Source organism: Streptopelia decaocto (assembly GCF_964273445.1).
Source record: "Streptopelia decaocto genome assembly, chromosome: 2".
NCBI lineage: Eukaryota > Metazoa > Chordata > Aves > Columbiformes > Columbidae > Streptopelia > Streptopelia decaocto.
Genome location: NC_138655.1, coordinates 141,498,384 through 141,523,550, shown reverse-complemented (window position 1 = coordinate 141,523,550; position 25,167 = coordinate 141,498,384). Strand labels below are relative to the sequence as shown.

Sequence of the window (25,167 nt, the reverse complement as noted above, 5' to 3'; positions counted from 1 at the left end):
CTGCTATTGCTAATGCAAAGGAATACATTTATTTCTTGCTTGGTTGCTGTGATCAATAAAAATAGAAACAGGCATTGTCATATTTGCTAGGTCTTAAGAGATGAGTTATGTGCGTGAGGGAGTATTAAAGCTACAGTTCCACATGGCAGGCTACTGCTATTTGGGAATTGCATATGGGAATATATTTATAATAAAACCATGAAATATGATTAGACACAGCATGATCTAGTATTGTTTTAAAGAGTTTTTATACAATTGTATTTCTCATACAGCTCGTGTTCTATTGCTGTTCTTTCTTTTCCTCTCTATTAAGCACTGTCTTTATTTAGCCCTGTTTGGATTGTGCGGAGCTACACTTCTCTTTCAGATTTCTACTTCTTTCCCTTTGTTTCAAATAGTTCTCTTGCCATTTTACTCTGTTTTGTAGTAACAGAGTGAAACTGTAATCCTGCTGTGTGAACAAAAGGTGGATTTGAACACACTTACTGAATGCAATAGCATTTTTCATCTGCTTTTGTTGTGTATACCAGTGACTTGTTGTTGGCCATGCATTGGCTGTAGTAGTGCAAGTTCCCAGGTTCAAAGATTGCTTTATATGATTTAGTCCCTCTAACTTTCTGCTTACAAAATCCTATGTTCTTAGAGCAGGATTAGTTTCCATAGCATTTTCTGCAATTTAGTTTCAAGGTTGCATATTTAAAAAAAAATATTCTTAAAAATACGTTTTCCTAAGTCTAGTTTTGCTCTTGGTAACCTAATTTTAGCAATTCTGTGTAGTTTTTCAGAAGGCAGAAACTAGCACTCTGAAGGCAACTGCTGCCTTATTTCTGAAGTAGAAAATAAAAGTATTCTGTCGCTGCAGAATATGTTGTATTTGCATGTTGGCAAATCAAGTGCTGCTTTCAAAATGCAATCGGAAAGTGCATAGAAAGCCCTTTCTGGAATTCCTGTGAGAAGCATTGACAAGTAGTCTTAGCCCTAATGGCTTCAGGTCTTTAACGACTTGTATGCAGTCAAATTCAGTAGCTAGGTGATCAGACATTATTTAAATATTCAGCATTAAGTGGCCTTTATCAGAAAGCAGATCTATCTGTTTTGTGTATTATTTTACTGGCAGAAAGATAAAGTCCTTATGGACATAGAGGGCACTAAAGACTGCTGCAGTCTTATTTGAATGCCTGTAGAATTTGATAATTACACAGTGGTGAGTGTAACTTCCTGTTGGTAGAAGAAAATTTGATTTAGAAAGTTCATTTTATCTCCTTGATTCGGAAATGTTGTGAGAGGAACAAAGGTATAAAGCCTGTGTTGAACTTGGGAAGACACTAATGCTGTATTTTTTTTCTGTTTTGGACATGAAACTTATTTAAAAGGCTTTTTGTCCATTATTAAAAGAAAACACTGTGTAGAATAATTTTACTAACTTGTTTGTAATAAGTAAGCACAAAAAGGGGGAAAAAATCCCTAGAATTTCAGTAACAGAAATGTATATTTGAATAAAAAATACAGCTTACCTACATTGATAAAATGATCCAAATAATCATGCTTGCTTTTCTAGGAAATAGTATTTCTTGTTGACCTGCAAAACTATATCTATAGTATGCATATGCTTGATGACTTTGTGACAGCCACTTTTTTGTACAAAATCAACAGCTTAGTATTTGGCAAATATTTTCAAGTCTACGCACTTGAGTGGCTTTGTGCTTTTAATAATTTGATTAGTCAAAATAGAAATGTTCTCACTAATTTGTATGGTGGAATGTTAATGTTGCATTAAATTAGTTTATACTAATCAGTTAAAAAAATTAAATGTCAAGGGAGGATTAAAAATTGAGAATCTAATTAAAGCTTGAAAGTATAGTAGCTTGCTGTGTGTATCTTGTGTCATTTTTTTGCTATGTGTAGTGCTGAAAAGTGTCTCTTGTGTATAGCTGCCTTGGCTGTCGAAGAGCTTGGCTTTGAGCGATTTCATGCATTAATTCAGTAAGTAATATGTTGGAACATTTAAAATACAATATTTTGAAGTTACACTAACATCCACAGCCCTGAAAGGAGGGGGTGTGTTGGGGAGCTTTTTGTGTGTTACACGTCAGGTTAAACTTTAATTTCAAGTTTTGGTTTGGGGGTTTTGGTGGTTTTCCTATGCACTTTGCCATTTAAAATGGAATATTATTTTGAGCATAAGCATTAGGCTTTAAAATAAAACCGGAGCAATGTAATGTGCAAAATTGGCTAAATAACATGTGCATTTCAAGTACATGAACACAGCTAATTAAGAGGTACATTTAAGATAAAGATGTTAATCCTCAGTTTTTTATGCACAGTCTTCACAGGTGATTCTATCTGAAATACTTGTACTATATACGCTGAAAAAAAAAGTCAGCTAGTATTTTTCTTTATTTGAGACAGCGTAAGAAACATTTATAAAAATGTGTCAGATACAAGAATGAATTTTTGGTTCATACTTTAAACACTATTTTCTTTTTGTGGTGTAAATACAGAGCTTACAGTTCGAGTGAGTTTATCTTTAAAGGTAACAGCCTTTTATTTGCACAGTGAACAGTTGTAACCATTATGCAAATAAATCCCCAAAGAGGAAATAAAAAGCAGCAGAATTAAAAAAAACTCTTGAGGTGGAAAATGTTACTAATTAGAACTGAAATAATTGCTTCTTATTGTATCAGTAGTAGTTACAGTTTGTTCTTTAAACCCATTGTCATATGAGGAAAGAAGAAAGAGGCTTTTGTAATTTTACCTCACCCCCTTGATTATTGGACTTGTGGTACCCACTTCAGTTATTTTTCAGTCTTTTCTCAATGAGAATGAACGCTCTGGCATACACCTTCAGAGCAAGCTGAGTGATGGAGTTCAGAACTGACTTTGCCTCCTATGCCTTGTATACCCCACTGATAATGTAGTTTAAAAATCTCAAGTGTTGGTGAGAGTAAACCCATCAATGGATATAATTTTGCAGATGTTTGTTTCTTTTTAAACAAGACTTACTGAAAGTGTCCAAGGAATCAAAAAGTAAATAATATACCTGAATGTGTGTAAGATAAGCAGAGAGTGTGATCTAGTTTGTATTACTCAATAAGAACTAATGTTTGTGTTCTGAAATGCAGTATTTAGCTCTAAATATCCCAAGAAATAGAAAGTGGAATCACTGGAATCCTGATGAATCTCTTTCTTTCCTCTGTTTTTATTTTACTTTTTTCTTTCTGATGTATGATCACCTGGTCTTACTATACCATCCAGGCAGCAACCCTATTGTACAACCAGTTAGTTTCCCAAATGTTAATGTACCACTCATGGTTTTAAACATTTTGTGTTTTGCTGGAGTCTAACAAAAGCAAATATTCATGGGAAAAGTAGTAATTACTCTGAAGGCCTGAAAAATAGTCTTACCTGCATAAGTGGAAGTTTTTCTCCACTGTTTATGGACTGAATGTCTTTTAGAACATACAGTACATAATGCAAACATATTGGTGACATACAGTGTGTTCCCCATTTCAGTAACTGTTCTGTAGAATTACTGGTTCAAGCCACTTGACTCTTTCACAACTGTATGTAACTTTGTAGTTAGTGTTTGCATATAGAAACTATGTTCATTTTTGTACATTGCCCACAATTATTTATCTTCTGATGGGTAAATACTAATGACTCTGTGGCAGTTATAGTAACTCCAGAAGAGCTGCTGTGTCATTCTATGTGTAACACTTGTTTTACTCTGCTTTTTACTTGGACATTTTCATGTCACTTGTTATTAATTCTTGGTTTTGCTTTGTGACACTGTTCGAATGTTTTATCTAAATACACTTTCCTGTTCTGTTGGGTTTTTTGTCTTTAGCAAACAAGCATTCAAAAGCTTCCCTGAGCTAAAGGCTGCAGTTTGGGATCAATATTCAGTGTGGACAAACAGATTTGGAGTATTGCTCTTTCTGTATTCTGTAATACTGACAAAGGTTTGTGGATTGTTTGATATTTTATGTATGTGTGTTTGGTTTGTTTCTTTGTTAAGAGAAAGTTTGATCCTGTAACCCTTTTTTCTGTAAAAGGTGAACACTGAACTCAACCGATGAAATGAGTCAAATCTAGATAAGTGAATGGATTGGTATCTTCATTCATGTTGCAGTACATTTCCAGCATAAAAACTTGAAATGCTCAGTCTTTTTTTGTTATCTGGGCGATTGTCAGGTTTTGGAAACATCCTCCCTTCTATATTCCTACCATCTCTTATCAAGAGAAACAATTGTGTTTAGGTATCAATTCATGTAAGAACACCAGCCTCCTATGTTTTGCTATTGCATTCTGTTGTTGTAAGTGTTGCAATTCATTCCTTAAAAGAGCAAAAGTATTTGTAATTTTTTCTGCAGGGTATCGAAAACATAAAAAATGAAATTGAAGATGCGACTGAGCCATTGATAGATCCTGTTTATGGTCATGGAAGGTAAGCTGCAAAATATGGTTGCAACCACTTAGATGAGTGGGCTACTCTTTAATGTTTCTGTAAATGATCATTCTTTTAGGAAACTGTTGACATTACAACAAAGATTCAATTATAACTTTATAATAGCTAAAACCGACACTTAATATAGCATGCCTTTTTCACTGCTTACTCCATTTAATGCACCAGTTATGAGGAAATGCTTCTGTTATTGCTGAATTTTTAGAGGAATAGTTCTCAAATTCAGGACTACATATATCAAGTTGTTGATGGAAAAAATGGAGATCATATTAGCATTGCTGAATTACAAATACACGCCAATTAAACGAATAAAGTTAGAGAATGTCTGCATAGCTATCTGGGTAATACAATACTTCTTAATTTGGTAGAGATAACCACCTTTTCAGAAATAAATTGTATATCCCTTTTAATAGGCTCTTTCTTTCTGTTATATAGCCAAAGTTTGATTAACCTCCTGTTGACGGGGCATGCTGTTTCTAATGTGTGGGATGGAGACAGAGAATGTTCAGGAATGAGTAAGTTGATTCTAGTTTATGCTTGTTCTTAATTTTTACATTCTATGAGATGCTGACGTACAGGTTTGGAGTATGCTCTGTTTCTGTTTTCAAAGTCTCCTAGTTTAGTGTCCTTTGATTTAAGCAGACTTCGAATGGAAATAAAACATACTTGCACTGAATCTTTGATCAGTGAATGCAGGATTGTCAGCTACAAGTTGAAATGATAAGGTACCTGATGGCCTGGATGATGGAAGGGAGGGCAACCTCTGCAAGTTAGGAAACTTGGTCAATACACTGGAGACAGGGCACAATTCAGAACAGCCACATTGTGTTAGAGAAACGGACTGAAGGGAACCCAACTAAATTGAGCATCCTGCATCTGGAATGAAAGTCCTGCATCTGGGATGGAAGAAGCCTGTGCAACAGCACAGGGCAGCTGTGGCTGGCTGGGAAGCAGCTTTGTAGAAAAGGACCCGAGGTCACTGTGGGCAGTGGGTTGCACGCGAGTTATCAGCGTGCCCTTCTGGCAAAGAAGGCCAGCTGCGTCATGGGCTACGTTGGGAGGAGGGCAGCCAGCAGGTGGCTGGAACTGGTGGTTCTTTCTCTCTATCTGGCTCTTGTGAAACCACATCTCTAGTGCTGTGTTCAGTTTTGGGCTCCGCAGCACAAAAAATACATTGACATAGTGGAGCAAGTCCAGTGGAAGGCCACCGAGGTGATTAGGGGCCTTTTGTGTTTATTGCATTTCATCTTACAGAGAAGATGATCTAAAAGCAGGAACGCTTTGAATTCTGAAAGTGTTCATATCCGCTCTTCCACTGCTATGAAGTCCATCTCAGGTTCATCAGCGTGCTTTTTACCAGGATTTTCCATCGTCTAAATCATCACTGAAAATACTGACTTGAACTGAGGTTCAAGACAAATCCGTGCAAGACCTGAATTGAAATGCTCTGGTTTGATAATAAACGAATGGTACAATCTCCTTTGAGACATTTTAGACTTCCACCCAATTATGACTCCATACAGGCTGTACTTTAGCATCAGACTTCTCGGAATGTCTTTTAGATATTATATGTAACTCTTCTCATCCCTATTTGATAGACTTCTTATACAGGGTTTGTAGATTGGATTATTGCAGTGTAGTATTGATGAGCCTGTACTGGCTGCCTTTTTTTTTTTTTTGGTCCTCCCTAGTGCATACAAATTGATTACTAATTCATTTCAAGACCATTTGGAGGTTAATATCATCCTTTCTCCTGGGTTTTTTCCACTAGGCTTTTTTGTTGTTTTTTGTAGGGTAAGTTCCCTGTTTTATTTTTTCTGGTCTTCTGACACCTCCTTTATGTTTGATATGTAATGTAATCATCAATGGTTCAGAGACTTATTTCGTCTAGTTAAGTGTTATATAGTGAATTTCATTAGAATCGTAGAATAGTTGGAAGGGACTTTCAAAGCTCATCTAGTCCAACCCCCTGCAATGAGCAGGGACATCTTCAACCAGATCAGGTTGCTCAAAGCCCCATCCAGCCCAGCCTTGGTATCTACCACCTCTCTGGGCAACCTGGGCCAGTGTTTTACCACCCTCATTGTAAAAAATTTCTTCCTCGTGTCTGGCCTGAATCTCCTCTCTTTTAGTTTAAAACCATTACCCCTTGTCCTGTTGCAACAGGCCCTGCTAAATAGTCTGTCCCCATCCTTCTTATAGGCCCCTTTTAAGTACTGAAAGGCTGCATAGGATCTGCAAGCTTAAACATGTCTGTCTTATTTACAGTTATTTTAGCCAATTTTGTTCTTTTTTCCACAGCTGGCACCACTGTCTCATTATTAGTCTTCTTGAGTATACAACATCATTTACCTTTCTGTGAATTAAAGTGAAGATGGCTTTGAATACTTGCATTTTCTTTGTATCATTTCCTTTTATGTTATCAGTCAATTCCTGCCCTGATTCATGCTGCTTGTATAGAACATCGTTGTCATTTATCCCCCCATCTAACTGAAATTTATTGGGTTTTTGTTGAATTTATCCGTATGTTCTCTTGAGCATTTTTAATTTTCTCTTGAAAATTTAATTATGATTTATCAATCTGAATTGTTAGATTATGATCAGTCTGAATTGTTCTTGCAACTTTCCTTTACATTGGGATAATTTGATGTTCTGCAATTTAATGTATCTTTTTTGAAATCTCACAGTTCATTCCCATTCAGGTTATCTTTCTGGTAGACCTTATTCATTAGTTATTGAAGTTGGATTTTTTTCTTGTTTCTGGGAATACCGAACTCTCTTTTCACACAGTAATATTCCACATTTTGGTTCTCAGTCAATCTGCCCTAAAAGTCGTTAACCAGGACTCGCATAGAAACATCTGTCTCTCTTTGGGGGGGAGAAGAAGAGCACAAAATAATCTTTAGTATATCTTAAGAATCTGGTATTATGTGTCCTGTTAGTTTTTTACCAGTTGAGTAATTGGACTTACCTGCTGTTGAGAGCCCTCCGTTTTCTTCAATTTTATTTTCTCCTTCAATCATTTCTCCCATATCTGGCTCTCTTTTCCTCTCGTCTTCAGGTTCCTTTCTGCCAGTGCTATGAGTGTCTTATGCAGAAGGGTTGCAGGTGTCAAAATAGAAACAACTGAAGGTTTTTGCTGACTGTTTTCTGAAGTGGGCTTCATGTATGTTTTTTTTGGAACAGGCTGCTCAGGGAAGTGGTGGAGTCACATTCCTGGAGGTGTTTAAAAGGCATTTAAATTAGGTTCTTAGGGACATGGTTTAGTGCCAGAGTTAGATTATGGTTGGACTCGATGATCCTGAGGGTCTTTTCCAACCAAAATGATTCTAAGATTCTGTGATTCTGGTTTGATTACTGGTCACTTGTCTAAATTCCTCTGTTCAAGCAACTACAAGTTGGTAGGTTTGACATCAGAGATGATTGCCAGTGCTGCTTGGTTTTTCCATGCGTAAACATAATGGAAAGAGATTTTGGGTACTTCTGTGATTAGGTGTAATCAGTAGGTGAACTTCTGAAAGGGAAGGGCAGGAGAGGTGTCCCTGGGCATGAGGGAAAGGTGGTGCTGAAGAACTGCAGAAAGCACTGGATGTGATGTGAATCATGGCGTATTTGCAGGGACAGCAATGAAGCAATAGTGAGAAGATTCAGTCTCAAGGCAGGAGCAGGAAAAATGCTAGATAGGTGATGCTGTTATCATAAGTAAACACATTTACTAAATTGAATTTTCAGAATGGCACTCACTTTTTTTTCAGAAGTTGTGTAAGGCCGCTTTACCTCTTGCTCAACTGTTTAGCCACGCAATTTTAATTAATAAATAAATGTTTAAAATTATTTTATAGCCATTTTAATGTGAATGTTGGTAATTTTATCAGTGACAAGAACATACCGAATTACAAACTTGAGGAATTACCAGGTAATTTGCAGATTATACACAGAGCTCCGACTCTCACAGTATTGTGTGTTTTCCAAATAGGGCAGGAGTTACTAACTGGAATTGCTCTTGGCCACCACTGGTACAAATACGAATGAAATGATCCCTCTTCTTCAACTATCTACGTATCCCCCTTTAAACCTTTCTTCTTACTGTAATCTCTTCTCTTGCCACAATTATTCATGGTAGGAAGATATGGGGAGGTAGATATTTTTTCTCATTTTTAAAAGACCTGTCAGGTGAACTGTAGCAATTTAGTATGAATACAAATAATGCTGTAGTTGCTTTTTCTTAGTGCTAAGACTTTGTGATGTTTCATGTTGTCACTAGGTGGTGGTATTTGGATACAGTTGGTAACCATGTTATTACATTTTAAAACCATCATTAGTTTGGGCCTGACTGGTTTTTAAAGACTGGTTTTCTTCCTTTTTAGACATCTGAGTACTTTGTAAAAATACTTTTTCTAAATAAAAAAAAAGGAGAAACTTTCTGACAAGAGGGATACATATTCGTTTTCTTAGATGATCTTTGGTGTTACTAGATCTCTTCCAGAGGTGGGGTGAGGATGTTCACAGGGATGAACTGTGGTTTAAGGCAGCTAGTCTCCCTTTGTTTCCTTATAAGTCATCTGAGGGTGATTTTTGCTTTTGCGTCTGTCTTCTCTGTTGGCTAATTCTGAAGGAGACATGGGCAGACCAGTGACTACAGGCTGAAGTTGGTCTAATAGGTTTCAGATGTATGATCTCTGTAGCTTGACTACTGGCTGGTCAGGACATTCAGACTCTACATCTGCTGCTGTAGCTGAGATCCCATCTCTCTCTCTAGTTATCGGACAGAGTTCTCATCTAGTTGTCCGCCAGGGGAGCAAAATACTTAAATAATCTGATTATTTTCTGAGTAGTAAATTTTATATGTGACTTTGCTGTTCTGTTCCAAGCATCAGGTCCTGAATATGAAGCCCTTGTTTAGCAGACTGAACTTTACACTGATTTTTGTTAATGGTTAAGAAATACATGTGATGTGTTATAATTATTTCTTTAATGTACTATTGTTTATTTCTGCCATTCGTTTCCCTTCATTGCACATATAAATGAACAATATCTTTCTGAATGAATGAACAATAGCTGTCTGAACAATAACTATTCCCTAGCTTGAAGGATCCTTCACTATTTTTTAACTGGGCTAGCTCTCTTGCCCTTGGCTCAAAGAAAGAATGAACTGTCTCAGTGTACAGCAATTTACAGCAACACAGCTATAAGTCAGTGAGGTAACGGGGTTCTGCAAAGTATTATCTGTGCACCCCCAAATGTTTTAATTCCAAGCAAGTTTGAAGATAATCCTAATCCTTGAAAGCACAGCTTCAAGTCAAAGGAATATTCACTGCAAATAAAGCCTTTAAATAGGTATAGCTGACAACTCCAAGGAAAGAGTTGTACTTCTAGGCCACAAGGGCAGTGAACAAACTAACGTTTGTAAGTTTCGGGGGTTTTGGTTTTTTGGAGTTGGGTAGTTTTTTGCTTAACAGTAGAGGATAAAGTTAATCTATTACTATAATAACTGTTCTACACTGTTGCAAAGTTCAGTGAGGTGATCTTGAAGCTGGTGAAGGAAGCATGGCGTACCATGTCTGCTGCTGGGAGTTACAGTGAAATGCAGAGCTGATTTCTGGAAGTCCAGAAATCTTTTGAATTTTGAACAGTTTCTTTTATTTGCTATGGTTCTGAGGTCCATGACTGATCAATGTTAAAAAATATAGTTGAGAGTTAGTGTTTTAGAAGGGACTTTCAAATACAAAAGTGAAACTTCTCTGAAAAAAGGAGATAGAGATCTTGTTAAATTGACTGAGGTAGATGTTCCCATGTGTATTTGCAGGATCAGGTATGTTCTGCTCTTTGTTTAGACAATGTTTAGGGATTCAGCAGAGCTGTTTTGAGTGGATAGTACTTGCACTGTTCAGATGATGTATAAGCCCAGAGCTGCTTTGAATACTTATGATTATAACTAGTTTCTAAGCTTGAATTTTGAAGTACTTTCTCATTCTTAATTAGAGCGCCTCAAATAAGGCTCTGTAAGTGTTTTTCCAATCTGTTGTATGGAAGTATTTCAGCTATTTTTGACAGCTGTGTGTTTGAGAGCTGCATGATACATTAAGTCAGTACAGAAAATCAAATCGAGTTAATACTTTCTTTCCTACTAACAAAAATGTTATTTGCAAAATGATGTTTTATTATTCAGAATGTGAAATGATTAAGATAAATATAGCAAGGGAAGTCTTAAAAATTAAAAAGTGAAGGAAAGAAAAATACATATATGCATATATACTTTTTTCCCCCTTCAAGATAGCTGTTTTTCTTAAATTTTTCTGAGAATAATTTTAGTGTAAATTACAATTACTTCATGTACTAATAAACCCAAAAACTTTTGAAACCATGCCTTTGGGTCTTCTTATTTTATAGAGGAGGAAATTATTAAACCTTTGTAGTTTTCTGACTATAACTTGATGATTTACCATTGTTGCTGAAACTGCATGACTTCTAAAATTGTTGTTACTTGACCAATTTTCAAATTAAGAAAAAATGACTTAAAAGAGGGTTTGCAGGTTGTTTTGGGTTTGTTTTGTTTTAATAATTTTTGTGGTTTGTTTTGCACAGAACTTCTTGGTATACATAAGCAGGCAACAGTAGGCTTTTTGACATTGATGGAATCCCTGAGATATTGTAAGGTAAGCTGATTTCTGCATCATTTAAAATGCTTCTTTCATTAAGATGTCATGGGCGTCTTTAACAGTGTTACTAAAAGCTACACTGTGTACAGTTGGAGATGTTAAAGAACTTCCAAAGTTTGTTCAACTTCCAATTAAAACTGTGAATAATAATATTTTAAAACAGGTATATAACAAGATTGTTAAATGCTTCTTATTGAGTAAATGTTGTTTGATGATATTTGAATAAGAACTTTGTTGCACCAATGTAATATAGCTAGTTAGAAGCCTATGTTTTTACTAAAATAAAGCATATTGCAAGTTATGTGGATAGTTATGAAACTGTGAAGTCCCAAAGTGGCTTGTGAACACTGTGTGGGGTTTTTTTAATGCTATCACTGCTTTCCATTTAAAATAAATAGCCATAAGTAAAAATGGTAAAACTACTATTAAGTAAATGTGTTCTGAATATAGTATATTCAAGACTTAAAAGTTACTTTATGTATTCGTCTGTGAACATCTGTGACTGAAGTGCAACCTAGTCCATATAGTTTCTTCCTGTTGTGACACAGAATTTCTTGATTTAAGGTTTTTATTTGAGAAATTTTGTGCTTTACAAACACTACTTTTGAAACAGCATTAATACTCTTAATTTCAAAAGGCTTTTGGTTGTTCTTTGCTTCCTTTTCAATCAAGAGGATAATGCAGTTTGCAGAGCGCTGGTGTATTGACTGTAACTAACTGTGCCTTCATTTATTAAATAAATGTTAATTCTGAATGGATTCATCCAAAACCAGCTAATAAATCTGGTGGACTTCTACCTCATTTAGCATCTGATTATAGTACTGTTAAGGACAGGAATACTTACTCGTGCAGAGTTTGAAGCATGTCTTCAAGGTTGGGATAAGGCATGCTGTTGTTACAACTTTCTCACTGATGTCTCATTTCAGTTAATTATCATAAGCTATGTTGTTTTCCAAGTGAAACAGGGATCAGTGATCAAAATCAGAATCTCAGTATTTCACACTATTTTGTCATTTTATTGGATATTTTATATCAGTTTTCAGAGCAGTTGGGACTTCACTAACTGAATTGTCATTAACTTGATCAGTAGCTAGATGAGTTTCCTGGATTTGCTTTGTGTTTCTGATTTTGTTTAAACTTTTTAGGTTGGCTCATATTTGAAGTCTCCAAAATTTCCCATTTGGATACTTGGCAGTGAAACACACCTCACAGTCTTTTTTGCCAAGGTATGTTAGATGTGATTTTTGATAACCTCAGGCAGATAAACACCACATAAATTCAAAGTTCAGATCTTGCTACAATGTGAGTTTCATGTGGCTTTAATGTAAAAGTGTAGTCACCAAACCTTTTAATTAAACCTTCCCTTGAGGACAGAATTGTTCAAATGGTTTAATGATATCTCATAAATTTTAGTGAAGTCTTTTGTTCTATCTTAATTTATTGGGCTGGGGGAAGGGTATGCTTTAGAATACCATACCTGGGATAAATACTGTCTTCAATTTCTGTAGTGCAAGAGAGATATTAAAAGAAAATAGTTGTGTGGATGCCTTTTAGTGACAGTAATTTCACAAATTTTAATCTAGATCAAAAATAGATATCAGGAGTGTTATGATAATTTCTTACATTTATTCTGTCAGTTACGTACTGTAATCTGTGGAGCATACTAAATGCTCTTGAGATGAGTTTTCTGAGGAAACAATTTCTATTTTAGTTGAAGATTGTAAATTGTATTCCTTACTTTTTTAATTTGTATAGAACATGTGTTTCTGATTAAAAGTATTAATTGAAACTTTAAATGGTACTTACTAGTATATTTATTAGTATTTATTAGGAATGAACTTTCCTGTACTTAATATCTCAAAAATGAATGAGTATTGTGGGTACAAATATTGATAGTAAGTACGAGAATATATGACAAAGTTAAAGGCATAATTTCTTGAGTTGTTGGATTTCCTCAAAGAAAACTTTGACCTAAGCTTTAAAAAGAGGACACAAAACCCATGAGATTTTTCTTGTAGAAAAAACAACAACAACAAAAACCACACAATACATTGGAAGTTTATGTGTAGCAGAATTGTTTACCTTTAAACTTAAGTTTTAAATCTGTTAAATTAATTAGTCTGTGTTACACATTTTCTATTTTATTGCAGTTTCTGATGCAAATGCTATACTAGAGCTTCCCTGAATTCCTTGTGTCTGATAAATGCTCTTTCTTCCCTACTCCATGGTAGCAGAAGAATCCTTATCATCCTTTGAGGTTTATTTTCTGCCTTCCTCTCTCCCCAAACAGTCTTTCCTAGTAATTTTTTTATTTCAGTTTTGAAATTTTATCCACAATTTTTATACCGTTGAAGTCAGTACCGTGTTGTACAGGTAGCAGTCTGATGCAAATAGGCATAATTACTCCATTGTACAAGTCAAGTGTACCTGTCCAGAATGTTGTTATACCTTGTGATGTTTTGTGTCTGTGGTGACCATTTCAAGGTAGAAATCCATGTGTAATGCTCTTTCTTTGGAGAGGCTGAGGGCTGTTTGCTGGGTTTAAAGTAATTTGGCATCAACATCTGGTGCCTCCAATGCAGCTTGTTTCCTCTTTTTTCACTGAGCTCTGCTTCAGCTGGGGAAGGCTTCAGCTTCTGATTAATATCTTAGGTACTAAAAAGCAGGAAAAGGAAGCAACGGGCTTTTGGCAAAGAAATTCCCAGAATTTTTTTATTAAAGAAGTGGGAGCTGAAGGTGTGTAAAACTTCCGAGAGTCCTTGAATATATAGTTTGCACATCTGACCTCGCCCTTTCTAAAGTGAGGACTGGTGAGCATTTCAAGTAGAGCAGAGATGTCAGGTTCACTGGAAATAAGAATTTTGTCGGCAATCCATTATTTTATCTGTTGAAGCTACTTGCCAAAAACTACAGGAGGAAGCTTGAATTCATTGCCAATGGTCAGTCAGCAAGTTGTTTAAGTGGTGTGTGTAGTTGTCTAGATGGGGCTTGATACTGAGAACGTAACTTCAGCTTGATGGCGAGTTTGATTGCATGAGAAAGAAATCTTCAGAATGGAACGAGGAAAATGGAGTCTGGAGCCAAAAGCAGCGCAGATTAAGTTTGAAGAAAAATACAGTTCTTTCAAGCTGCACATGATTTACAGGAGCCTACACCCTTATGTTTGAAAAGAAGAATATCAGGCAATTATTAGGCAATTAAGCAGAATAGCAGTCACTTTCGTCATTAGCTGAGTAACTTGGCCTAGAAACCTAGAAAAAAGCAGTTGTCTTAGGATACTGTCACTATGGACGAGCAGTGTGGGGAAATTAGGGAATGGGTCATAGCTGTCTTGTGGACTTCTCTCGAACATGGAGATTCAACAAGCAGAAGAGTTAACTTAAATTCTGCATCCCACCCCACTCAAAGAAAGTTGGCTGCTGCTCTCTAGTGTTCAGGTACTTCCCCCAGATTTCTGCATTTGAGGTGGAGCACAGCAATAAACATTGTCCTCCCACCATCCACTTTGATTTTCTGTCTCAGAACATTTTGAATTAAATACTATAGACATCTATTGCTGTGTGCCAGAATATATTTACATTAAATGTGGACCATTCTGCTGGACTTGTGACTTTCAAAGAAATGTTTTTCAGTCATACATTCTAAAATGCATAGATCTGTCCATAGCTGCCATTCTAAAACTCTCTGCATTTTCAGTGGATTTTAATGAAGGAGCAAAATGCAGCACAGCATCTTTGGGCTGAAGATCACACTTATAGCTTAAAGTGAAAATAAAAATAAATTAACTAAAGCATGTAATTGGGCTTAAGTTCTCTTGTAACTGAAATAGCCCTAAATGGTGACAGCTGAGTCAACTCCTAGTTTTAACAAAAGTCTACGAGTGGGTCAGCAGTTTCCCGTGTTACTAAAATAATAGAAATTTAATTCTATTTGCATGGTCTTCATCTCCACATCAGGATGGTCAAAACTCATTTGATATGTACAGAGATGTTATTAGCCTCATTTTACTACAAGAAATTGGAGGTAGAAAGAAACAACTTAAGAAATCTTTTTTTCCTTAAAAGAGCAATTTTGATTTAAGAGATTACAAGTGGTTTTTCTTCCTGGGACTTAGCTGACCTGTCAGCAGCCAAACAATTAATTAGATATTTTGGAGGCAACCATGCAGACACAACAAGTTGAAATGCAGTGTACAGTCTCCTGTGCACGAGAATACTCATCACAATATTTTGATCCACTATCACCCACTTCAGTGGAAGTGTTCTTTCTAGACAAAGAAATAGAATCTGGAAACATCTGAAATGAAGCTTCACCTCCTATCTTCCATGTTTTCATTTCTAAGATAGACTGTGTTGAGCAAAAATACTACAGTTTGTATGCAGATGAGTATGTAATGAGTTGGAAACGACATGCAAACATTTGTATTGCCTAATAGTTCTTCAGAACTCTGATACATATGCATATAATAATAGAGCTGAAAAAACTTGTGTGAATAGTTGGGAGGGGAGACAAATGTTAGCAGGGAACTTAATTAGTACCAGCATATTTTCTTTGTTTCAATTACAACTGTGTGTATGTAAGGCCAGAAAGTTGCTTGATGATCAGCAATCCAAATTTAACACTTACTGAAAAAATAAGGATGGCTATTACTTCTAGTGGTCATGGACTCTGCATTTGCAACAAGGTCTATTTTCACTGAAAAAGTGGCACTGAAATGCAAGCAGCCATCACTTCTGCCTCTCCCTGCTCTCCCTTTCAGTGAATAAGAAAACTTTCAAATGGCCTCAGGCCAACAAAAATAAACAAAGAAGTTTTCATTTGACACACTAAGTATCCCTGCATGCTCTGTCAGATGGTGCTAAGGCAAATAGACAGTATTGTAAATGTCCTCTAAAAATCAACTTTAAAGTTACAGTCTTTATTTTATTGTAGGGAAAAAAGAGTGAGAAGGGGGGTGGCTCTAAATTATTTCATGCAGGGATAAGGCTGTGATGGTCTGGATCAAATGCTGTATGGTCAGCTCTTGTTTATTTTGGGATACTCGTAACGTAGGAAGTTATGACAACCTGAGACTATTCAGAACTTTTAGGAATGTTGGAGTGTGGTCAGACACTGTATAAAAGAATACCAACAGGTTGAAATGTTATGTGAAATATTACAAGAAAATGTTTCAGTGCAAACAATAAGATCAACAACAGCAGGTTAATAGCTGCTTTCTCAGTACTATCTGCTGACATGCAAACTCATATGGTATGGAAGTTTGAATTCAGATTTTTGGAAAGTGATATGACAGCATAGAATGAGTGTATATCTGGTGACTTCAGGTGACTGAAGCTGCCCCTGGGGACACTTCGGTAAACTTTTCAGCTATTCCCTTAGTCTGTTCCCAGGTCTTGGAGCACACAGGCCACAGCAGAATGGGCTATCCATTTTCGGTTGCAGCATTGTAGCATTACTAGACTTGAAAAAATCAGATAACCAGAGGAAACTCCTTGCTGGGACATCTGAATAAGTAACAAATTACTGCTTTTCAAGGAAAGTGTGCCTGTTTTGCTGTGTTGGGACTGTACTTATGGTTTTGGGTTACGGTTTTTTGTTTTTCTAACTTTGATCACTGTAACGTGTTCTTCGTGTTCTCAGGGCCTTTCTTCAGCATCCTTGATAGTATTGTCTCTCAGAAGAAAGAACATTGATTTCTCTCCCTAAACAATCTTTTTCATCAAAGTTCAACAGAGGGACACCTGAGCAACACTGACACTGCTATACGAGATCCTGAATTTGGGTCAGTGGTGTTTACCAGAACAGTCCTAGGGGGAGTGTTACTGGGCATAGCATTTAGTCTCAGAACATCAAGAGAAAATGTCAATGGCCATCAAAGAAAATAAGATTTATATGCAAAAACTCAGCCAATACTAGTATGTGCTAACAGCTCTGGTCTCTGCAAAAGTAACCTGTGGATATCCAAATAAATTGTACCTACCCTTTAACTCAGGAACTCTTCTACTTTGGGAAGGTAGCAAAAAATATCTACACCACCCTTCCTTTTATTTTTTTGCTCCCATGGCCGGTGAATGCAGGTAATCAAATTTTGAAAAAGTCTTCATCAGAGAAGGAATCAAAATCAGATTTTGAAGAATTCCACTTCAGGAAATAGTTACAGAGTGTGTGGTTTCAGAGTTTTATTTTCCATGAATAAATGCAGTTGGTTGTGGTTGGGATAGTCTGGATATCTGGTAGAAAGAGTAGAGATTTGTGAGGCAACTGCAGCAGTAACTTCTGGGCTAAAGTAGGATTTAAGTTTTCTGTGTGCTGATTAAGAGCAGGGAGACGAATGCTGCTCTGTTCTTGACGATAGCTCTGATTTGGCTAAATCAGCAGAGAATCTTCAAATATTTATATTAGCTGTTAATTTAAGAGTTCCTTTCTGCAGGAATAGACCCCTTTTAAACGTTTATGTTAGAACAGGGTGTTTCCTGTGGGAATTATGGACCCTCAAAGACAACTGAAGTTACTCTGCTGGTTGGTGTAAGCATCATAGTGTAAATGCCATTGCTAAAGGAATTTAAGTTGCTCTGAATAATGCACCAGTTTATAACAGTTGCTTTGTCCATATAAGTTTCCTAGCAAAAAGGCCAACTTCGAGGTCTCAGGGTTGGCGGGGGGCACCTCAAAATAAAATACTTCCGTAAGGTATCCACCCTATTGTAGTTTTGCAAGATCACAGAGCATAACTGTAAAACGTTATTCTGCTCTTTGTGGGTCTACTCAAATTTTACTTCAAGATGAATTTGTTCCTTCTACAGGTATGTGTTTCTACGAATCGGCAATTCTGGGTGGTTTCTTTGTTTATTGTTTGGGAAGTTTTCGGGGGGAAACTTGTGTTTTTTTCATTCATGTTAAGTGACTTTCACACCAGTATTTATCCAAGTGACTTCTAGATTTTGTCTAAACTTTTCATTGTGATAACGTTGGAATGAGCAAGGAACAGTGATAGCTGCAAGGAAAAATCCCATCTCTCTGTCTCCTCTTAGTTTTTAATGGTCTGTACTTCAACTGTTCTAAAAGAATTTTTGAATAGTGGAGAAACTAAAGGTCCTTGGAGTGGCTATAGCAACTTTCTGCAGGACATGTTCCTTTCCATGTTTTGCACAACGTTTGGGAAAGAAGAAAAGGTTGTGAAGAAGCCAAATATGCCCTCTCCAGTCCAAGACATGAGGAACTAATTCTGATTTTGCCACCTCCCTGACATACTTTCAGGCCTACAAAGTGTCTTGGAGAACTCTGGACTTCCAAGAAGAGCAGAGATATGCAGAGGACCACAGAAGGGTTGAGTAGGAAGATGGAGGTGGACATGTCTGTGGTGCACAGGTGTGGCTGATCTGCAGAGCTAGAAGGTTAGGACCCATAGGTCATTGTGCCAGAAGAAATCCAGTAATAGATGTTACAGATGCCAAATTTTATTCAAATGCAGTAGACTGGAAACACTATAGCATACATTATTTTATCCTAAATCAAAGAAAATCATGAGGCTGTACTGAAGTTTTCAGGGTTTCAGTGGATCCTGACTTGGTTTTTCTGATTTTAGGGTTGGTGATATGGGATCATCACTCCATCTTCCGAGGGTCAGGAAGGACTCGTTACTCAGGATTTTGGGTTCTTTGAGGTGTTTTTGGGAGGATGGAGTGTTATGAGTCCCTGCCACACAGTTTTAAAGAGGCCTTGGAGATCGAGCTATAGAGAATTCATTTTTTCTAGGCAAGTACTGTAACTAAAAATGTGGAGCTAGGAAGATAAAGTCATAACCATGGAATCTAAGGCCACATGATTATTTTTCATCAAGAACAGAGTACAATAATATACCCATATATGTTGTGAAAATTGCATGTGGAAAGTATTAAAGAGCATTCTGGTGTTCTTCCAGTTCCTGAAGTTGCGTAATAAAGTTGATGTCTTTGAATACTGGAGAAGTGAATCTTTGGGCAGTGGTCAGCATTTTGGTAACTTGTGGCAAAAACTCCAAAGTGAGAACATGTAGGAATTAGGTCAAGGTCCTGTAATGCTTGTATTGCTCATGAGAATTGCTGTGGATCCCGTACTAATGAGCAGCAATTGTGAGGACTTACCGCTGAGATCACAAAGAGATAACTCAGTCATGAGGTTTTGCATTATTTGTTCTAAGAGCTGAGACACAGAAATTGTAATGTACAGGTCACTAAACTGAGAGATGTAAGAGTGTGAATTTTAATTTAATCAATTATTTGGGATTTCTTGTATTAGAAGAATTGCATTCACTGTGTTTACCATAATTCTCTGATTCATTTCAGCCATTTAATCATATCTGTATGTTCTCCAAAGTTTTAGAAAAATTCTACCATTTATCCCATTATATACAGCTTTCACAGTGATCATTTAAGGACATTGTTCATGGTTGCCTGATACAGACCATGAAATGTAATTGTATATACCCCTAAGCAAATAAGCAAATTACTTCCTTTTGGGAAGAGACTTCTCATCCATCTGTTTTCTTTCAGAGGGGGAGGTTCAGTTTTTATGTATGAAGTAGTTGAGAGTAGGGCTGCTTAGATGATATCACTTTTCATGTGTTTATGTTTGAGTTGTTCCAATTTTTGTGTCACTGAATTCTTTCTCCTGACATGTTACACATTTTGATACTGGTTTGTGCTGAGGCAGATGAAAGAATGACTTTGCACTGACTTCTCGCATGCTGTTTCCAAACCTATTAATAGATGAAAACTTGTAAAATGGGGTGTGGGGCAGTTTCAGTAGGAACTTCTGATCCAGCAAAATTTCGATCTAAAGATTCAAAATAAAACACTCCCACTGCTAAGCTCTCAATGTAATATATTGTAGGAGCACTTCAGAATTGGAAGACTTACAAAGAAAATATGCTTAAGTAATGACCATGAATATCACACTAACCATTTTTAGAAACATTGTATTGTTAATCATTGCATGTCTATTTTAGATACAACTAGGAAAAGTGATTCTAGTAGTTATCTGTTTATTCATTTTTCCAACTTCCTAGTTCCCTTGTAAGCAAATGCTCTGTTTACTTTCAGTTTGCTGAGTTTGCATTTCAGTTGGTTAAGAAACAAACTTTTGTCTGATTTACGAATGTTATCAGTAGGCCCTGGGAACATACTTGAGACTAATCTGCAGTCATCTCCATTAAATTATATTTTTACCATAGCTTAAATGATAGTGGAATAGATTGTAGTGGCGAATGTGTAAAGCGCCTGTTGTGAAAACTGCACAAAGCAGCGTAAAAATGGTGGTTCGTTTACTGTCCATTTTTAGGCACAGCAGTCCTGAGCAGTATTTTTTCCTTTTCCTCATATTAGAATAAATGACTTTCATATGTAAGCTGAAAGCAGGGTCTGGAAGGTAATGGATTGGGTCCTGCCCCATAAGAGTACTTAGTAGCATCTAGAAGGATTTATAGCCTCCTGTTTCAGAAAGGAGGGTATGAGCAACATATAGTTTGTATGTATATTAGCCTATCATATGGAAGGCTGATTTTTAAAGAAACACGTTTTGTTTTTTTTTCTTTCTTTTTGGTACTATATGCAGAGCGACTTGCAAATAGTAATTGTGTCAAAGACACTGCTAAATGCAATTGTATAATTTATAAGTCACCGTATCGAGTAAATTCTGAAAGTCAACATACAGCAGAGAAACGAAGGCGGAGAACATCATTGTGTCATTCTGTATCCCTTTTAGGTGTGAAACCAATGTTGGTTCCAGCTATATTTGATACAATAGCGAAGACATTGGGCCTGAGTCATCACATGACGGGTAGATATTTTGTTTTTAAAATTTGGAGAAATAGGCATCCCGGCTCGTTATTAAAATATGTTGAATAAATTGATAGAGTTTTTAATAGTATTGCAGTTTTTAAGTATCAATTAAATTTATATTTAGAGAAGTGTGTTGTGTGAAAAATTGTTATTCCTAATTCCAAATCAAGTGAAAAACAAACTGCTGATGACTTTTTCCTCCGTCATTTGCTTCTTCCACTAGTGAGGTGCCCCAGCCTTTCTAGGTACAATTACTACTCAATTCTGCCACAATTATCACTTTAGTTCTGTTTTCAGGTATATTAAATAGCGAAGTATTGTTTATGCTGTTGCTCAGATAGCAATAGGATACAGCCAGCCAGTGAGTACTGACCTGAAGTTTTCTTAAATACAACGTTTTAATGTAACGCGCTGTCATATGTTACATTACTTTTTTTTTCATTTTTTTCTGAGTCACAAGGCATGTTCACCTCACTCAATGCATTAACATTTACCAGTTGCCTTCTTGATTCTGCATTTGGCACCAGCTATGTTGGCAGCTATTCCAGTCTGCTCGTAATGTTCTGAACTGAGGTATTGTTTATATATATATGTCTTTGTGTAATTGATTTGCAGACCCTTCCTTCTATTGGGTTATTGCTACTGAGTATTATACAGCACAACTTAGAATCCTTCTGGTGTCTGATGGCTTCCGCGTTGTGTATGTGTTAATGGTTAAAGGCTCACAGTAGATCTTGGCCTGAAAAATACAACTTTGCTTCAAAAACCCTTTTTTCATTTGGATGTTTATACCTTGGCTTTTTAGTGTTCAAAATGATTTTACACTTTAGCTTTCTCTGTGTATTTGGATATTTTTCTAATTTCCCCCAAATAATAAACCTATCCTTTTTATTTGAGCACTCTTGATAGTGGAACAGCTGTTATTACACCTTAATCAATTTGTAGTTCATTCAGTATTCATGAGTAGATGGAGGGGAGAGGCATAAGTTTCTCCTTTATTCCCTAAAGACCTTCTACAGTCTTAGCTAAAAAGCTTTGACTTCAGTAAATTTAGTGCACTTTCATCTCCTGCTGGTTTGCCAATCATTGAATAGTACGCAAACAATTAGGAAGAAAATACTAGCTTTCTTAATGGTTAATCTGGCATCAAGTAGAGAACAGAAGGAAGGGTGTGTGTTTCATGCAGTAGAATACTCCTTTCCAGAAAGTATGTAAATGTAATGGTATGCTCTGGTGTTCACATCAGACTTCGGCGTGACTGTATGTATGAGAGAGATAAGGCAGAGGTAAAAGATGCTGTTCTAGTGATAAGATGCAGCCTCAGCACATGGAAATGGAAAAAAGCTGAGTTTAGTTTCCATACTTTTTCAACAAGTAAATATGCATGACTGTCAAGGTTGCTAAACCAACGCATGTCAGGAAATAAACCTTTTACAAGTGCAGTCACAAATACCCTTATCCTTATCCATTTCTAACCACTTTTTGAGAAGCATTAAAAAATGAGGTTTTCATCCCTGTGTTGTCTTCTTTCATGCTGATGGCAATTTTGCTGTGTACATAATAATAATACAGAATAATGTTTTTCTTAAGGCAGCTCTACTTCAGATTATGGGAATGAATGAACTGAAAGTCTAAATGTGGAAGGAGGAAAAAAATACACAAAAGCCAGGGGGGGCGACTGTGTATGGTGGAGGAAGTTTTTAGGTCTTCCTAGCAGAGGAGAACACCACTTAGTGATATTAAGACATTACCATAATTTTCTGTCTTTATTTCTCCTCTTATTGACACCAGAAGTTACATTTGTTTAGCTATCTGAATAATATATTGGGTTTTTTTCTAAAAGGGTAGTAACATGAGTTCAGTATAAGTGCACTTTTTCTAGTGTTACTTTGTTTTAAGGAGGAAGGGCATGAAATATATTAATATATTTTTGCATTTTATTTTGTATTATAGTCCAATGCCATTTTGGTCTACCAATTGATCGCTTAGGGAATCTTTATATGCATATACATTTATACATGTACTTAAAAAATAGCTGGTTTGTGTTACAGAGAGGTCCTAAAGTTTTCAGTCCAAGACTTGAATATGTTAAAGAGATTTTGATATGGAAATACTGAGACAGTGTGGATGTACAGAGACAAAAAGTTCAGTGGCTGCCTATGCAGAGTTAAGAAAACTAATGTCATTAGAGTGATATGTGAGTTTCACTTTACTGTATAAGACAGCTTTAAGGAGAAAAATATCACAAGTTTTGTATTAATTAAAGGAATAAACATGCTGCGTTTTGTAGTTAATTGCTCTGTTCCGCTACTACTGGAATTAGCTACCTGAAGTACCAAATTCAAATATGAAAAAAGAGGAGATCCTGTTTTTATAATACATGAAAATGTGTAAAGTTTGGGAATTTTAGTATTTCCTCCATATGTGTATCAACCCGTGTGTATGAGGATTCCCTAAAATACAACTTAACAGTACAAAATAACAAGGGAATACATGTCATTATTAATATATTTTTTAAATTACTTCATAGAACTCATGCATTTCACGTGTGAAGCCATAAGATATCACTGTTAGAATCATTAATCAGGCTACTAATTGTCCTTTAGAAATATTTTTGTCATATTTGCGTTACAAAATAATTTCTCTGGTCCATTTTCAAAAATATCATTCTGGATTGAAGCAAACCAGAGGGTTTTCATCATCCCAAGAGAGAATTATGTGGTTTAAGTGGGAAACTGAACACTTGAAGCTGATTTCAACATTAGCTGCAGCTTACAGTACTGTGAGAACTGCAAGTTTTGCAGTACATCTTCACTGGCTTTTAACTCTGCTGGTAAATGTTCCTGTTGTACTTCTTCATTTCCCACCTCCTTATTGTAATTGCCAAAAAGACTTTCTCTGCAGACATTCAAAAACCTCCTGGATGCCTTCCTGTGTAACCTCGTCTAGGTGTTCCTGCTCCAGCAGGGGGATTGGACTAGATGATCTTTCGAGGTCCCTTCCAATCCCTAACATTCTGTGATTCTGTGATTAATACTCACCATGGGTTCTATAGCAAATGCTTCATGTCTATAGGCTGAAATAGATATAGAAATAATATTTAATGCAAATATGAAATGTTTAAAGTAAAAAAAAAAAAGCGTAGCATGATAATAGAAGCTACCATTCATCTTGAGTGAATTACATTTTGAAGTTTTTGGAAGTCATAAACCATGGAATTTGCCTGCTTCCAGTTTGGTTCCTCTTAGGAATAAAGTTTGGCTTTTGTATAGCACTGTATTCTGTCTTTTGGGGAGGGGGGTTGGGAAATCTGAAGACAGCAGACAACGGGTAGTTTGAAAAGCTGCCTTTTCAGATTAAATTTGTGGCTGAAGAATATGTAATTTAGTAATTAGATAAGAATTCCGGTAAACTCAAATTTGCTGACTCTTGGTCTGTAATTCCAGTAATGTATTTTTGTTTTCAAAACAAAGACTTCGTCCTGTGATGATGAGCAAACCAAGTTAGTAACTTTGAATAAAATGATGACTGTATATTTAATCTTTATTGTTTTACAGTAATCTCTTGTCATCTGTCCTGCAAACCAGGGAACATGGTGAAGAAGCCCTTATGTTTTTTACATGTCAACAAGTGAATTGTTGCCTTCTTGTAACGTTTTGAACTAAACCACCAACATCTGTGGCAGTGTAACTGTTAAACACGTATTTGCTGCAGTTTGAGTTTCTCTTATTTTTGAAAAACTGCAATGCTGGCTTTTTTGTTGGCTGTCTCATTAAACCATCCTCTCCCACAGGAATGGAGCAGATATTGTGGTTTCCATGACTTAGCTGGGTGCATGTTAAAAGCCCAGCTTTCCAGCTGGATAGGCTGACAGCCTGCTCGCTGTAGATTTCTGTTATTAATTCTTGCTCTTTGGTTTTGGTTTGTGTTTGCTTTTCCCCCACAGCCCCACCCAACCCTTGGATCAAGTAGGCTCTCTTCTGTCTGAGTAGTGTGGGTGAGAGTGAAAAAGGATCTGAAATAATCGTCCATGTGTGGCTTTTCCTTCTGCCCTGTTGAGAACTCTTCCATTTGCAGCACCAGCCAGGTACTGCAGGTACTGTAAAGTAAAGGCAATAATCCTTCCACTCTTACTCACAAGGCAGAGTGCTACTGGAGCCAGTTTGCTTCCTTTCAACCACCTTGTTGAAACAAATTGCTTTGTGTGAATTTCTCCTCCACCACC

The 25,167-nt window shown here is 36.5% G+C and overlaps 1 protein-coding gene across 2 annotated transcripts in view; it reads left to right on the top strand.

Annotated features, from left to right (window-relative positions):
* MINDY3 (MINDY lysine 48 deubiquitinase 3) overlaps positions 1-25,167 on the top strand; it is a 54,964-nt gene that overhangs the window by 12,164 nt on the left and 17,633 nt on the right. For both annotated transcript variants that reach the window (XM_082044109.1, XM_082044110.1), the window contains exons 5-10: positions 1,932-1,983; positions 3,848-3,962; positions 4,374-4,447; positions 4,901-4,980; positions 11,051-11,121; positions 12,270-12,350. In XM_082044109.1, coding sequence (XP_081900235.1) covers positions 1,932-1,983; positions 3,848-3,962; positions 4,374-4,447; positions 4,901-4,980; positions 11,051-11,121; positions 12,270-12,350 — 473 coding nt within the window. The remainder of the gene's footprint in view (positions 1-1,931; positions 1,984-3,847; positions 3,963-4,373; positions 4,448-4,900; positions 4,981-11,050; positions 11,122-12,269; positions 12,351-25,167) is intronic.